Source organism: Oryzias latipes, chromosome 17, assembly GCF_002234675.1.
Source record: "Oryzias latipes chromosome 17, ASM223467v1".
NCBI classification, from domain to species: domain Eukaryota; kingdom Metazoa; phylum Chordata; class Actinopteri; order Beloniformes; family Adrianichthyidae; genus Oryzias; species Oryzias latipes.
This window is the reverse complement of record NC_019875.2, coordinates 22013544-22030726: the sequence shown is the minus strand read 5'-3', so window position 1 is coordinate 22030726 and position 17183 is coordinate 22013544. Positions and strand designations below refer to the sequence as shown.

Here is a 17183-nt window from a genome sequence, read left to right as displayed (position 1 = left end):
GAAGATCAGTCACCATTGCCAAACACAACGTATTAACATAGAAAATAAAGAATAGAGGAAAAAAAAGAAACAATAAACATAACACACAAATAAATAAAAACACAAGTAAAATAAAAATAAAATAAAGGAACATAGAACCAATCTAAATAGTCTAATACTAGTTAGGGGTACTCGTGAAGTTTGTATTTCTGAACAAAACTAAGCAATTTCAAGCCATTCTTCTTTTTCATATAATGAAGTGATTCAAAGTAAAAACAGAGCTCTAAATGTTATAAAAAGTGGTTTGGTCTTCAAAAATTTATTTTTGTGTATATAAAACTTTCCTTGCAATATCAGGATATTAAGAATTGTTTTTATAATTCCACAGTTAAAGAATAAATGATCCACCGTCTGAATGTCATTCAAACAAAAACTGCAGTCATTCTCTTCAAACCCAAAACGAATCCTCAAAAATTCCTTAGATGGGTACGACGTCGCTAAGTATTAAAATCGCTAAACGTAAAATCGCTCGCTAAGTAGTTTGTCCAACTGGTGTTACCGTCGAGAACATCCGGCAGCCCGAGTCGATCCGGTACCCACACCGGGTCTCAGAAATCCATGTATCAAATATGATACGAATGGAATTGTGTTCAATAATTGTATACAATAATTGCCTCAAAATTGATCTAGAGTAACAGTTGCTTCGCCAATATCGTTTTTGATGCATTTCTTTCTATTAAAAAACACATCTGAGTATACTTGAATAGTAAATCATCAAAACCTTTGCTTAAATGTGTCCACATCAATTAATGGATTTTAATTACTCAAATAGACATCACATGGATGAATGAGAATTTTAATCAACATTTTGTATTTCATTTAATGAAAGATTTATTTTTGTATCTATGCCTTCTGTTTTAAATGTTATGTCAACGAGCTTTTGCACCTCGAAGTAGGCCAAGCTTTTGCGTGTCTCGTGACCGGCGGCACCCGCACACACTGCATGAGAAATTGATGACGCACAGCCGCGGTGGGGATGAGCGGCACCGCTGGATCGGAGCATGACAGCATCGGCTCTACGGGAATGATGCATTCTGCAGGCGAAAATGAAGAACATAGAAATTCATTTCGGAGTTTTGAGATGAATCCGGCATCACCTGCTTCCATCTGAGGACGCGTCTGCGTCTGCAGCCATGCAGGAGATGGACGCCGGAACTGCGGAAACCGGCAGTGATGGAAGCTGGAATGAGGATGGGGCCGTCAGCATCTGCCAACAGCTTGAATTCGGAGACACTGGTTTGTATATTTGTCTGTCTGAGATCATAATGCACTTCCTGGTGTGTTCTGTGGAGATCCAGACCCAGCTTCTGGTGTCAGTGTGGAGTCATGTTTGGTCAGCCTTATTATAAACAATTATTGGCACCAAAAACGTAAAATAGTGCATCAAAACTGCTGGATGAATAATTGGGCAACTCCAGTGCTTGTCCAAATGAATAATACATTGCTTTGTTAGATAACAGTGTCAGGGCTCAAGACACACATGCTCTGTTTAAATGTCAGTGGCTCACAGGAGGCAGAAAACAAAGTGCACATTAGAAATGTGTACACGTTGTTAAATTGAGTTAAAACTGAGCAGCTTCCGTGATGAGCAGCTTTTCTTGCACTTGATGGACAGCTGTTCTTTCACTGCACTCTTTGGTCCTAACTTCAGTGTCATGACATTTCTTACATCCTCTTTTATCCTGTACTTGAATGCAGAGTGCATTATATAACAAATGTAAATCATTCCATAATCTTCTGTGAAAATGCAGGAAATGCAAAAGGAAGTGTTGCAGAGTGCTTGCAGCTCATGCTATCAAAGTTGTGCACAAATACATTGGAGGGATCTTCATCAGGGCCTGTTTTTGTGTCAAATTAATGTCATAAGAAAAAAAGAGTCCACTGTTTTCTCAGATGAGGAGTAATATTTAATCCTCTTTTCCATGTCACACACCCACACTAAACCCTGAAGGCCTAAACTCGGGAGATACCATTACACAAGTAAATGAGCCTTTAGTGAACGTACATGTGTTCGGTCGTCTTTCCCAAATCAGCTGCCTCACACCAAGTCATTGCGCACATACACATAACTAACATCACAGAGAGGCTGTTCTGTCTGTTGCTTGTTGACACATTATACTGCCTGACCCTAATCCCCAGAAGACATTGCTAGTGTCTGTCCTACAATCCTGCTCATTGTTCCAGAATTAATCTGCAGGTTACAGGTGGGAACATCCTGTTGAGCAGGCCTTATTGTCATGTCAGAGTCCTAAAATCGTATATTAAGAGTATCCGGAAGATGTTTTTTTCTTATTTCTGTAATGACCAAATCTTTTTTAGGCATGTCATTTTTGCTTTTTTTTGGGCAAGTTGCAAGCACAAGGGGGTATGGGACAGAAGGCTGAGGATGTACCCATGCATGCGCAGAGAGGAGGAGAGGCAGGAGGTTTCAGGCAACAGGATATTTAAATAGATCCAAAACTACAAACAAAAACCACTGCTTAAGCAGGCAAAACAAAACTTGACACTCGAAATGCACTAAACAGGGGAAGAACATAAAATGGACCAGCACAGGAGGAAGGGAATGACAAGACTTAAATACAAACAGGACTGACCAGATACAGGTGAACACAATCAGCACAGATGGGGACCATAGTAAAACTCAAAACCAAAGTACAACACAGGAACCTTTCAAAATAAAACAGGAAGTGAACTGAAAACATGCCAGAACAAAAGGAGAATCAAAACACAAAGGCTTGTTTTTGTGGTTTAAATTATATCTGCTTGGACCCTGAAGTTCTCTGAATTCTATAAATACATTCTATAAAGATTTATGTGATAAACATGGTGCAGCACATGCTTTTGAACAAACTATCCATTTAAATAAATGTTGTTTGGTAGATTTGATTTTTGATAGATTTTGTTCTTTTATCTCAAGACTTTTGGAGTTTTGTTCATATTAGTCAATCCATCAAAATTACAGAATGTTATAAAACATTTTTTTTAACTGTCAGACTAAAATAGAAAGTTTTTATCATAAATAACAACACAACAGAGGACAAACAGCTACATTATTCAGCTTGTAAATATGTAAAAAGCGGCAGAACAAAATGTCCATACCTAAAATACAGTTTACTCAGATTCAAAAAAGCTAACTAATATTTAAATTGATTTGTATAAGTGTACGTTTAAATGCACAGTAAGTCAATTAAATGTTAACCTGCTATAAAAGACATACTAATGAAAAAAAAGGGACATATCACCAAAAATTGTGCAGCAGATTGCCAGCTGGACACAAAGCAGTGGCATACAGATTTTTGTGTGAGGAAATGAAATTGTAAAAAGATTTGTTTAACCATGGGTTATTTTAAAACGATTGTTAAAGTTTCCATTATTGGTTTAAAGCTAAAGTCATCCTAAAGACCCATTCCAATAAAAACAATGTTTTCGGTCTTTTTAACATGTCCTTGTAGCATTTTTTTGATAATGGAAGACGTATAAAAAAATTCCGCTTTAAATGTTATTTCTGAGTATATCTTTATTACTCATTAAGTGTTGTGAATCAGGAACTGACGAAAAATGCAGTTTAAAAAGGAACTTATTTGTCACGTAGAAAATATGCAGGGTGGGCCACAAGCTCCCTGCTCTGCTCCCTTCCAATGCATTTGCTTGTAGGTGACTAGTCTCATGTGAATCAATACGGCTGGATGGCTCCAATATTGCTCGTCATTTAAGTTGCATTGGTAATGTTGGGTTGGGGGTGTGAGGGGCTTGAAGCTAGCAGGTGAGTGTGTAAACAAAGAGCTCTCAGTTATGGGCGATAGAAAAGGGTTTTGCAGGTTTGCTACGCCTTTACAGCCCCAACAACTTAATGGCAAATTTCTTAAGAACTTTAGCAGAAATGATGTCCCAGAAAACGACACATGTTTTTAAGATATTGCATAAAAACTGCATAATCACAATGAATAGACCACTGGGAGCGCTTTTAAAATACATCAAAAGATGTAATTCGGGTGATGCTAATGAGTATCAGCTGAATGATATTGTCTTACAGTTTTTTAGAATTCCAAAATCACACATGGGACAGAGTTTGTAGCACCAGGATGCTACTCTGAAATGGTGTGATCTCGTTTCTTGTCCCTCTTGCTCTCTCATCCCTTTATGCAGAAGCGCAGAGTCTAGCTTGGCTCCTCATGCCAGCTGGAAAAGTCTTCCTAATCCTCACCTATGATTGGTTGGTGAGATGAGCTGGAAACTCCAACCAATGACAAAACAAGGATTAGAGAGGAAGTCAATCCAATAGTCTTTTTTTTTCTACCTTGTCTGTACAAATCTGGTCACTGGTCCTGGAATAGGAAATACTGAACTGCACTATTCTGACTGTTTGTTGTGGTTTGCTGCACTGTTTCTATTTCTTCTGTGGGTCATCAGACTAAAAAGGTTTCTGTCGGTGAGTTAAACACCAATTTATTTTGAGTATGGCAAGTTATCTTGAAAAAACAGCAATGTCTTCTGCTGACTGATGAGTATTTTCCTTTACAATTCATGAAATCTTTAGTTATAGTTACATGCAGAGGTTATAACAACTATTTTTTTATTTTGTGTGATTAATTTCTTTAATAATCAGAATAATTGAAATCTTTGAAATAAGTTTTTATGTTTTGCAGATCCCTGGACACTGAATATGTTAAAGCTGAGGAATTGCTTAACCAGTTCAATGTTTTTTGAATCGGTCTTCAAAACAGCTGTTTTTTTTTGCAACACTTTGCAGTAGCCAAATCAAAACCAGTGCTAAAAATGTATGAGGTTTGACACATCCTAATGTGTCTCCTCTTTCTGTCTTTCAGATTCAGCCAAGCAGAGTCAGTTGACAGAGGTGAGGGCACACAACACATGATCCACCTGTCCGGTGTCACCATCTCAATTCTCTGTTTTGGCATCTTGTTTAATACAATTCAACCCATGCTTTGAATAAAATATTATTTGTATAAAATATTGCATACCAAATTATGATCGGTCATATTTTTTCTTAGATGCCATCCCCCTTTGGAGCAGACCCAAATCGTGAGAAGAAGATCGGGCACAGGAGAGTAGATGCTTCTGGAGAAACATCGTACAAGAAGGTTCCTTCTTTATTTAACAGTTTGGTTTTTCCTTAGCGACTTTCTATCATATTTTGCTTAGCTGTTTTATTTGTTCACCACCTCTAGACTTCATCCTCTGCTCTGAAAGGGGCTATCCAGTTGGGGATTGGATATACTGTTGGAAACCTCAGCTCCAAACCTGAGAGAGATGTTCTCATGCAGGATTTTTACGTGGTTGAAAGCATTTTCTTCCCAAGGTGACGTCTTTATAAATAGATGTGCAATTGAGTGTAAAGCGTTCATTTGCTTATTTTACTGTGGAAACTCTCTTTCCAGTGAAGGCAGTAACCTCACCCCAGCTCACCACTACCCAGACTTCAGGTTTAAAACATATGCCCCGGTGGCGTTCCGCTATTTCAGAGAGCTTTTTGGGATCCGACCAGATGACTACCTGGTGAGAAAGTAATTTTATTAAAAACTCATAATACTGAAAATGTGACACAATTCATTCATCTCTGTTGATATCACAATTCACTCACATTCCCTACTCACTTGAATTGAGTGACCTGCAGCGTGGGGGATAACTCGTTTAAGTTCAAACTGCACCTGTTCCAAAGGCAGATTAGTGGAGACTTTCTTTTTCATGTTTAAGTAGTGGCCGTCACGACATTCATGAATCTGCTTGGCTTTGCTGTGCCATTTGAGTAAAGCTTTATTTTATTACTCCTCGTGCAAAGTTATGTATAAAAGGGATAAGAAATATTACTACAAATACATAAAGTTTCTTAAAACCTGATGGAGGAAATATCAATATGAGGAAAACACAAATTAAATATGTTTTACATGGCAATATTGTATTCATTGAGGAAATACAGAAAAAGATGATGAATGAACCAGTGTTCAGACATTTTAAACTCAAAAATAAAATGCAAAGGTTTAATAATAAAGATGCAATAGATTGAAAAATGAATTTACAAATGAATAGGGTGCTTTGTAATCACTAGCTATCCATGTTGATCACATTCTTTGCTTTTGAATTGGTTTTGTTCTGGGAGTTTGTAAGGGTGACTATAACAATAAAGAACTTTTCTAAATGTTAATAAACCTCACGTAATTTAGAATCATTTGATTGTGATCCTACCCACAACGGGTAGCTTTAAGGGGAGTAGGCTTCTTCCCACTCTCTTTATGAACATATTATTGCTTTAATTCTTATTTTTTTTAATTAGAACAATGCATACAAATCAACGTTTTAGCACAGCTAGAGCATATATATCCCAGAATTAGCACTGTAGCTAAACTACTGTTGTCCTAAGGCAGTGGTTCTTTTGTGTCTTAGAATTTACTTTTCATCAGTGTATGAAGATCGATTATTTCCTGTTTGTGTCTATTTGTACCCTAAAATAACTTTTTATAATAAAAATCCAAATCAATTCAATGAATTAGCTGAAACACTCAGTCTGGCAGTTTGCAGCTAGTGTGGATAAACCTTTTAAATGAAGTTTGCTTTCAGGATGGCTTTATGTATTTACATTTTTTCTTAACAGAGAGATCACAGCTGCAGTTTTAGCTTGAACGAGGCTATTGAATTAGGTTTGGTTTTTAGTATGATTAACATATTTTCCAAAACCTTCAATTGTCATTTTTGAGAAAATTTATCTTAAGCCAAACTAGTGATACCCAGCAGCATAAATAAATCTGGGGTTGTACTAGTTATGTACTAAGTTATCATTTTAAATCTGTTTGTTTCTTGTGACTTTGTCTAGTATTCTCTGTGCAATGAGGCACTGATTGAGTTGACAAATCCAGGGGCAAGCGGCTCCATTTTCTATGTAACCCGTGACGATGAGTTCATCATCAAGACTGTCATGCACAAGGAGGCTGAGTTTCTACAGAAATTGCTCCCTGGATACTATATGGTAAGGCAAGCGTGTCACTCCAGCTGTAGTTTGTTTTAAAATGCGTCTCAACACCACTACTATGCTTTGTGAGAGTGTGGTCAGTCGCTTTTAAAAGTTCAACGCACGTGTCGGTGTACGCTTTTTGTGTAGTTGAGTGAGCGCTTAAGAGTAATACTGCTACAGAAACTTCTAGCCACCTTAATCCTGTTTATCCAACCCCCTGGAGTTGGCCCTCAGTGAACTGTGACGTCAGCAGGTGGCTTCATGATGGTTAGAAGAAAGGAGCTTCTTCTAATACTCCTTAATGGGTTAAGCATGCACACAGGACTACATAGGTTTCTGCTAAAGCTTGTTTAAAAGTCACGCTGTTGTGCAGGTGCATATCACTGAGTGTTGCACAGAGTTAATGTCTTTTCTTTCATCTCCAGAACTTGAACCAGAACCCTCGAACTCTGCTACCAAAGTTCTTTGGCCTCTATTGCGTCCAGTGTGGAGGCAAAAACATCCGAGTTGCTGTGATGAACAATATTTTACCCCGCTCAGTGCGCATGCACCTTAAATTCGACCTGAAGGGCTCAACGTACAAGAGACGAGCATCAAAGAAGGAAAGAGAGAAGTCCAAGCCAACTTTCAAGGACCTGGATTTTCTGAGCGACGTTCCCGAGGGCCTCAATCTGGACCAGGACACATACAACGCTTTGGTCAAAACCTTGCAGAGAGACTGCCTGGTGAGAAAGAAAAAAACTTTCAATTCCTATTGCTAATTCCTAAGTGCTCTAGCTCTGCTTTATATTATTACAGATCACTTTGGAATATAATAAATTGTCTCCTGTTAGGTTCTTGAGAGTTTTAAGATCATGGACTACAGTTTGCTGCTTGGCGTCCACAACAAAAGCATAGCAGAGAAAGAGCAAATGTCCCAGTCAGAAGGTGGTGAGGAGAAGAAGCCTGCGGGGCAGAGAGCCTTTTATACCACTGCCATGGAATCAATACAGGGTGGCTCCACATGCAGAGACACTTTGGACCACGATGACACGTAAGACATATCCTTTCAGAATGCCTTGAATCCTAATGCACATTGGATTCATATTTCTTTCCTTTGTGAAGCATGGGGGGAATTCCAGCCGTCAGCAGTAAAGGAGAGCACCTTCTGCTGTTCATCGGGATCATCGACATCCTGCAATCCTACAGGTTTGTTCAAAAAAAGTGCTTCAAGTTTTTACACATTAAACATACACATAAATCTTTTGAATACTTTTAACTATTTGTTGAAATTTCACTGTCAGGATAAATTCTGAAATGTTAAACCTCTAAAGGTGCTTTAGAAAAGATGTTTATGACAAAAATGGGAAAAAGAAAAAAAGTCTTTGGAAATTACTGAACATTTCTTACAAAAGTTATTAAAGGGTTTGTTCTTGAGACAAAAAAAATTCCAGGGTATTACCCCTCCATTACTGATAACTTCTTACTGGTATTGTTTCAGTCAAGAGCAATTACAAAAATAAAAATAAAAAATGCTTGAAGACCCACTTTAATGGAAATTGTGGCTTTGGTGTTTTTAACATGTTCTTGTAGCGTTTTTCTTCTGATGGAGGACGTGAATAAAGTAAATTAAGCTTAAAATTGTATGTTTGTATTTTGAAAACTTTGTACATTTGTTAAGTTTTGATGTGGAGCCTTTACTTTTAATCTGACTCGACATTCAGAATATATTGCTTCAAGATATTTTAAAATATTCAATATGTCCTCAGGAAACATTAGAAGCAGAGCATGTGGGCCTTCTTTGTATTTGTAATCAAAAAACATTTTTCTTGCAGGCTTATTAAGAAAATAGAGCATTCTTGGAAGTCTCTCATCCATGATGGAGTGAGTAACTCTTCTGTAGTTTTTGAGGGATTGATTTCAATGAGGCAAAGCAGACCTCATGTGTACCTTAAAATACATTCTAATTAATGATTTTGACTGATTTAGCATCATTTTAATCAACATTTTTACAACTACAGGATACGGTATCGGTTCACCGGCCAGGTTTCTATGCTGAGAGGTTCTACAAGTTCTGCAGCACGATCGTCTTCAAGAAGAGTTGCTGTGAGTTTTCTTGAGATCTCACCCAAACGCTCAATTTTCTTGGAGGGAGGACAGCTTAACTGCATCTCCCTCTTGCAGCACTGCGATCGTCACCATCTAAAAGAGGCCGCGGGCAGCTCTCCATGTACAAGTCCGGTACTGGAGCTGGTTCAGTTGGGCAGCGTCGCTCGCTGAGTGATGAAAGGCAGGAAAACTTGGACAATCTGGAGAACCTAAGAGGGGCACACAACTTTCCTGTTCTGGAGGATAACGGTAAGATACACCGCAAACTAGACTCACTTAAAATCAAATACAGATATAAAAAGAAGTGATCCTCATCAGTGTTTTTAACCATTTTATGCCCAATTTTTTTCTCTAAAGCTTAAAATGAAATTAGATTTTTACAAACGTGAAATCATAAATAGAGTAAAACGGCAGTAGTAAATCTAAATATGGATAAACATTACAAAAATATTGAATTTGAAGGATTTCCAAAACACGCTTAAAATAAAGTATCCTTGTCTGCAGAATAATAATGGAGAAAGGAAATGCAGAAGAACAAAGCTTGTGGCAGAAATGCAAACATTTTTAATGAACTAACATAAGCAGGACATGAAGAACCAGACTTAAACATTTCTGAACTGTAGGAAACCTTTAAACCAGACGGATAAGAAGGTGGTAAACCAGAAATATTGACTCTGACTAACTCCAGACCATAAACGTAATAGACTGAGGTCAAACAATCTAAAAATAGAAACATCTATGAATGATCACAACTGAAACTGTGTGCAAAGGAAGTGAACACAATCTAGAACCTGAACATGATTTGATTACCTGTACATGAAAAATAAGACCTGAAGACAGAAAGAAACAACAAAACTATGAAAGGTACAAATCCTGCATTTAGGGAAAACTATTTATCTATTATTAATAAGTCAGTAACATCAGCGGCATTTTACCATCTGAAAAACATTGCCAAAATCAAAAACATAGTGTCAAAGCCAGACCTGGAGATACTTATTCATGCATTTGTCTCCAGTAGGTTAGACTACTGTAACGGCCTGCTCACCGGCCTCTCCAAACGAGCTGTAAAACAGTTTCAGTACATCCAGAATGCTGCTGCTCGAGTCCTGACCAGAACCAGGAAGTATGATCACATTAGTCCTGTGGTCAGGTCTCTGCACTGGCTCCCTGTACCTCAAAGAATAGACTTCAAAGCAGCTCTGCTTGTGTACAAGTCTCTCCATGGCCACGCACCAAAGTACATCTCTGACATGTTAGTGCCATATGAACCATCTCGTACTCTGAGGACCTCAGGGGCCGGCCTCCTGTTGATTCCCAGAGTCAGAACTAAACAAGGGGAATCAGCGTTTCAATATTCTGCAGCTAAAATCTGGAACAGCCTCCCTGAAGTCGTAAGACAGGCCTCTTCTGTGTTCATGTTCAAATCTAGACTTAAAACATTTCTGTTTAGCCGTGTATATGACTGAAAGGTCCTATCTGCACTTTTCTTTCCTTTCCTTCCTTTATTTTTAAATCAATTTTCAAATTTTTTTTTTTCTTTTCTTTTAAAGTAAATTTTACGTTGATTATTTCTATGATGTATTGTGATTTTAATGCATTTTTCTGTTTTGTGAAGCACTTTGAATTACTTTGTGTACGAATTGTGCTATACAAATAAACTTGCCTTGCCTTGCCTTGCCTTATGAAGGAAATCCAATTAAAAAGGTGGACACACATAATCTCAAACATTCAATGTAATGTTTAGACTCAGTGTAACACATTTTTAATATAATCAATTATTAACCCTTTCATGCCTGACTTCATTTTCAATAATATAGAAAATATTCTTTCATGTTTGACATACAATGTACCATTAAATGAAGTGAAGTCCTGCATTTGATGTTACTTTGCCAATTAGCGACATACGCCATGAAGGGGACAAACCAAAACATATTAAAATTGTTAAGCTTTTTATAAATCTACATAAAAAAAGGCTGTTTTATTTGTTAGTACTTTATCATTGTCTGTTGTTTGGGCTTTTTCAATGTAATCTGTGCTTCTAATCATTCCAAGTAAATTAATAATTCTTGCTGCTTGTCTTACATTAAACCCATAAATTTATGCAATACAGGGAAGGAGCCCCCCTGCACCCCTCCCTCATTTGAAGATGCCACCACAGCGTCCATAGCCACCACTCTCTCATCCAACAACTCTTTGCCGACGACCCCGTTTGACACGCCGGAGCACCCCCGCCAGAGGAGACAAGCGCAATCCCCAAATGTTGCCAGGTGAGAGAATTTCTTTTCTCTATCCAACAGTTGCACAAACATTTCACTGGTATGCGTTTGACAGTTTTTATGGGGATGGGATTGTGGGAAGCATTGACATCAGATGAGTAAAACTGAAAGGCATGATGAACCGGAAAAAAAACAAACTGTTTCAAACAAACTGTAGGTATTAGGACACACTCGTACTGCCAGTGGGAGATTTACTGAGTGTTCCTGAACGTGTCGCCGCACGCCTGCATGTACATTTGCGTTAACAAGTGAGTTGATGATGCAATGTTAATGATGGTAACACCAACACCCCAACCCAAAGAACGGTGGGCAAGCCCTTAATCGTTTTCCTTCCCCTAAACCCCCCCAGAGAATTTGTAACTGAAGGTCTTTTGCAAGATTTTTTCTGTGTTTTCAAATGATCAGGAAGGACAGTCATCCTTACTTTACTCCTACATGTGGGTTACTACGGAGCCCTGGACATGACATGAAAAAAACTAATATAAATTGTTCACTCGATTTAGCATTTTGTGCACACAAGTTAGCCTTGCACGCACAAAGTGCTAATAAAATGTTAATTTTAATGTCTTGTCCTGGGCTCTGTTGATATGCATCACATTGTGAGCTTTCTGTTTTATTTGTTTGTTTCCTCAGATCACAAAAAGAGGTGGTTGAGGTGCACGGTGACAGACAGGACACCATCACTGTAGAGGTGGAGCTCAGGTATTCGAAAACAGAAATTAAGGGAGTCCAAACAATTTAATCCAAGACACAGATTTGTCTTTAATCTATGTTTTGTTTTTCTTTATGAAGCAAAATCCCTCAGAGCACTGAGCTCACACAGATGACCTCTTCCAGCCAGCAATCATCTGATCAGACTCACGTTGCTTCATCAACTTCCACTTCTGCCAGTTGTCCCTCTGCGTACTCCTCCTCTACTCTTCCCCCTTCCTTTAATTCAGCCTCTTCCTCCTCTCACTGTGCTCCACAATCCTCTTCCACTCCTCCATCCTCCATCCATCCTTGTGAAGTTGCTCAGTCGTTCACCCTCCCTTCCACAGCCTCTCGCTCAGATGCACAATCTGCATTAACAAGTTCGGCCCCCCAAACCACCACCCTCCCTCCATCATCAGCATTTACTCCTATCTGCCCCTCGTCCACTCAGTCATCTACCCAAAGCTCCTCTCAGCCTCTCCTATCAACGCCTCCTTCCTCTGCCTCTTCAAGCCCCCAGCCGCCGCAGCGGGCGGCGCTCGCACCACGCAATCAGCTTTCCGTGTCCAGCAGCCACGATTCTCTGGACGGGGAGGTGCAAGTTTCGGACATTTACTTTGTAAGTCCTTGACGTCACATCTGAATGATTTTTGAAAACTGCTCAATGACAAATAATAAAAATAAATAAAAGTAAAGTTGGCCTAACCGAAGAAGGAGATGTAAATCCATCACATGACTTTGCTTCATTGGGTTTCTACTTCTCTTCGATTCAGTGGCCCAGTCAGGACAGCGTGATAGAATTATGATGGTGAGGAGGGTTGTGTGTTCTGCACGTTCTATGACATATGCTTTTGCTGCCTGAGAGGCTTTTTTCCATGCAGCATGAGGCTTCAGTCAGCTCGTGCTTTTGGTCAAATCTGTAAAGCACAGCTTCTCTTCTATTTAGCATGAAGTATATCTGTCAATCTGCCTCCATGCTTCCTGTCAATGAACATCTGTTGGCTTTTCATCTGTCCTTTGTTGCTTGTCTTTACAATCACTTCATGTTTGAGTCTTTCATTTCCTCCTTCCATCAGCTCATATCTTGTTTTCATTCCCTTTTTTGTGCGTGCGCCTGTGTGTTCCTCCATCTCTCTGTGCACCAGTATGCAGATGGCAGATATTGGGTTTATTCTCCAGTTCTGGGCCGCCGTAAGCTTAACTCTAGCTCAAGTTACAATGTAAGTCACCTGCCAAGCTTGAAAGTCATTTGAAACACTAATCAATGTTTCTTTGGCCGCAGAGGCTCCACTTAAACTGACATTGTTGTCCAGTTTAGAAACATTTAAAAAGGAATTTTACACCTAAAGTAAACTGAACTTGTTCATCTAAAGGCTCATAATTAGAAATTTTAAGTTCATTCTGCATTTTCTTTACAATAAATCAAACATTTATATGTGCAATGTCCACTTACTGTGCTGCTGTTGGATTAGAGCTATTGTGACACTTCTTTCCAACTGTCAGCACTGAATGGAATGTATGTATTAATGAAACCTCTTCTCAAAAGTTGCACTTCAGAAACTTTTAGTGCTCTTGATAAACTGTAAAAATGTATAAACCAAATTAATTGTTCAAAAATAATACAAATAAATAAATAAATAGAACCTTTTCAGGTGAACATGCAAAACCTGTAAAATGTTTAAAACTAAAAATAGCATAATCCAATCTACCCGAAAATTCTTTTGATGGTAACGCTGATGAGAGCCTTTTTTACATTAGATTATGATCCAAACGTTCACAGACGTCAGGGATATCATCACCACAGCTCAAAGGAACAAGCTTTTCTCAATACAGCTTTACTTGTATTCAATAGACACAGATGTTTTTTTGTTCTTGTGATCATTTTTTTCCCTTTCTGCTCTTTTTTATCTCTTTGCTGCCCTCTGCTGGCCCATTGTCCAAACTGCAGACTCAGGAGGACCGGAGCTGGGTGTACTCTCCTTTGCACTGCAGCTCAGAGTCCAGAAGAGGCTCAGACGGAGAAAATGAGGTTCAGAGTCCATTTATGATTTATCGGAAACACATGCATACTTTATATTAAATTATCCTGTAAAACAAAATCAGATATTAATTGTTTTAAATGTCTTCCTCTTTCTTTCAGTGGAAGGAGCAGTAATGATATTTCACCACATGCAAAATGCTGCACGCCTTTAAGGACAGTAAGAGCTGCTAAAGCAACATGTGGGAGCCTGCTTTGACAACAGCAACAAAGACGTAAGGTGTCAACTCGACGATGATGCTCTCAATTGTAAGAGTGCTATTATGAATTTTGACACATCGTAGGGGAAGTACAGACAGAGTTATTCACAACATATCAACAAGCAATACAAACGCCCCGATTCTGGAACAATTCAAACTGTCATGAAGCGCAGAAACATTAATTGGATGGTTCAATCAGATGAGAAGCGCTGTCATGGAGTTTTGTCAGGACCCCAAGTCCACAGACTTCATCTGATTCAACTTACACAACACAATGAAATTTTCAATAGATTTGAAATCATGTAATTATATATATTCCTATTTTATTTTTATAATTTGGATTGTGGAATTTGAAGGATATAAAGACACATTTCTCTCCAGCTCTGCCTATGCAATACCTGTTAATAATTTCTCTTCAATCTGATGTTAAATCAAAATTTCTTCCAAGTGTTTTTTTTTTTTGCCAGGAGCATGCCAGCTCTGTGAATTTCCATTACAGCACTTTATATTCGTACATGTGGGCTAACGACTTTTTGAAGTCCGTGTTTTAAGTATTTTGTCACAGGTATTGTTTTCTGTGCCGTGTGTACAGTGTTTCTTATTCTTCCAGCGGTCCACTTTGCAACCTCTGCTGTAAAAGTAAAACGGTTTTGTTGAAATTGCCTTTCTTGCCAATTTGTTACGTTGTCATGTGCAGTCAAAGAAAAAGTGGAAAACTAAGCAACGGACAACCCTTCAAATTCAAACATTAAAAGGTTTAATTCACGAGTGAACAGCAAATATTTGCAGCAAAAATAACACGATGCAGGAATGAAGAAAACAAGGGAATGTTGGTTTTGTGTTGTTAATATGGAAGTGCTTTAGCACCTGCTTAGGAGTCTGAACTGCCCTTCAGTTTCTGTGTGTGCATGTACTTGCATGCACACGACTGGCAGCAACTATCCAGACTTCTCTGTTTGTCAGTTTGTGAAAAGGTTTTGTGATTTTGGGCTGTGAGAGTTCAAACCAGCTGGAAGCATGTCTGTCGGTAAAAGGCCGTTTATGTAAGTGGTTTTGCAGAAAATGCTCATGGACACTCCTGCTGAGACATGACTCAATGTAAATGTCGCTGTATGTGTTTGCAATCACTTCTTTACCAAGGTACTTTATTATTTCAATCTGCTGATGTTAACCGGCCTAACTGTAGGCAACTGTAAGTGTAGCATACCACTGTGAAAAATACAATAAAAAAGTATGTTGTGTAAAATGTCAGTCACTTCCTTTTTGTGGATGTGAAGCAAGTTCAGTCCAGCAGATGGCACCACAGCATCTAAAAAGGTCATTTGCATTTTATTTTGTAGGACTATTTACACCTTTGGGTTATTTGAACATTTATTGTTGCATTTTGAAATGAAATTGCACAGTGGCAGGTTGCCACAAAAGGTGCCACCTGTAGGTTGTGAATCAACGTATTGTGTTCCTGATGGGTCATAAAAGTGAAGCTCATATTTAAAGCCTCATATTTCATTTTGACACATTCAGCTGACTATATTTCTTCACTGAGGCTGGCAATAACTAATCAACAGCACCTGGAATCTCAACAATTTGATAGTCCACACAGAAAAGGGACTGAACCCAGCAAAAATGGCCTTTCCCCTCTTTAAAGGGCTTATACCATGCTATTCTTAAGCTTATTATGGTAAACAATATCCATGTATATGATAATATATCACCTTTGGCGAACAAAAGAATGAATTTCTAAAATTTAAATATTTGTTTTCCGGAGCTCATATCAAACCAGGAAGTAAGAAGACTCTATCTCTGAGGCTTCGCCTTTCCCTCCATGTGGGTGCCGCCCATTTTATGACGTCAACCTAGAGCCGGCCTCAGCAGCGTCTCTGCGTCTTCCACATGAAAACAAACAGCACCCAAACTTTTGCAAAGATGGATCTGCATATTGAGCATGTACGCCAATCACCACGAGCTCTGTGGAGAAAGTGGGTGTGTGTGTTAACCTGGGGGCAGTGCTGGGAGGGCAGACTCTTCCTGGAAGGGGCGGTTCCTCACCTGTCTACGTCACAATGGGAGAACTTACTAGTTTTTGTGGGTTGGGAGGGGCTGGTGCTCAGAGCGCAGGTTTTTAGAGGATGAAAATGCGTGATGGGTTCAAAATACCGCTTTGGGGTTTCTTTTAGTGAATATTATAACACACTTAACCCTTGTTCCATCTTAGATGACCCCACCCTTACATTGACGTGTTTTCCCTACCATGACAAAGGTGGATAAAGGTGGAAAGATTTCATGTAATCCATGGACACCAGTGAAGATCACAAATCATTGAAGAAAAAAGGTTCAGCGCACTGTCTAGTGGGTCTAGATGACCCAACTCCCAATGTTAAAGTGCCTAGAATAGCACAAGGGTTAAGAGCTCCACAGATTGATTTTGCATGGTATAGGCCCTTTAACACATCTCATACAGAACTTAAAGTCATGCCATTAATGCAATCAAATGATGGTAAACGTGCTGTGAGTGAATGTAAAGCTTTCTGTGCGTGCCGCTGCAAAGATGTGTGTGCTTCAAGAGATGGTTGCAAATGTCACTGATGGAGACGAGTCAGCCATGACAGACCATGATGGAATGTGTGATGGACAAGGATCAGCAGCCACCTGCCCAGCTGACCCAGAATGCAATTGTCCTTTTACACACAGACATACACTCACAGACACACAGTATCTTTCCTGCACCAAACGACTTCTCCCTAAATTTAAACTAAAAAGACCTTCTTCATCACCTGTACCCTTGACAGTTTCACTTTTTGAAACTTTTTTTTAAAGTATTAAGACACGAAGATACGGAACCCGTGTCCTGACATTAAGATATAAAAATATATCTTGTTCCCACA

At 38.9% G+C, this 17183-nt stretch overlaps 1 protein-coding gene and 1 long non-coding RNA gene across 5 annotated transcripts; one reads left to right on the top strand and one right to left on the bottom strand.

Moving 5' to 3' along the window:
* Window positions 1-776: 776 nt before the first annotated feature.
* On the bottom strand, window positions 777-1246 carry LOC110016890. Its single transcript, XR_002292191.1, has 2 exons — window positions 1137-1246; window positions 777-1073 (listed from the first exon to the last, which is right to left on the bottom strand). It is a non-coding gene; the product is annotated as an uncharacterized LOC110016890 (long non-coding RNA).
* LOC101169066 (phosphatidylinositol 4-phosphate 5-kinase type-1 gamma) lies at window positions 1014-15552 on the top strand. 4 transcript variants are annotated; one of them, XM_011486674.3, is made up of 18 exons: window positions 1014-1275; window positions 4866-4894; window positions 5052-5141; window positions 5229-5359; window positions 5439-5556; window positions 6869-7021; window positions 7432-7731; window positions 7840-8039; window positions 8111-8194; window positions 8821-8869; window positions 9007-9091; window positions 9170-9343; window positions 11205-11361; window positions 12004-12072; window positions 12163-12682; window positions 13209-13283; window positions 14012-14092; window positions 14204-15552. In XM_011486674.3, the coding sequence occupies exons 1-18, from the start codon at window positions 1173-1175 to the stop codon at window positions 14216-14218; spliced, it is 2433 nt and encodes an 810-aa protein (XP_011484976.1). In that variant the 5' UTR covers window positions 1014-1172; the 3' UTR covers window positions 14219-15552. The 4 variants fall into 4 exon arrangements, 3 of the variants coding, with proteins under 3 accessions (XP_011484976.1, XP_004079345.2, XP_011484977.1); XR_002292190.2 differs by lacking the exon at window positions 13209-13283 and adding an exon at window positions 12837-12871 and having other exon boundaries at window positions 1015-1275; window positions 14204-14232; XM_011486675.3 differs by lacking the exon at window positions 1014-1275 and adding an exon at window positions 4352-4468.
* Window positions 15553-17183: the final 1631 nt, after the last annotated feature.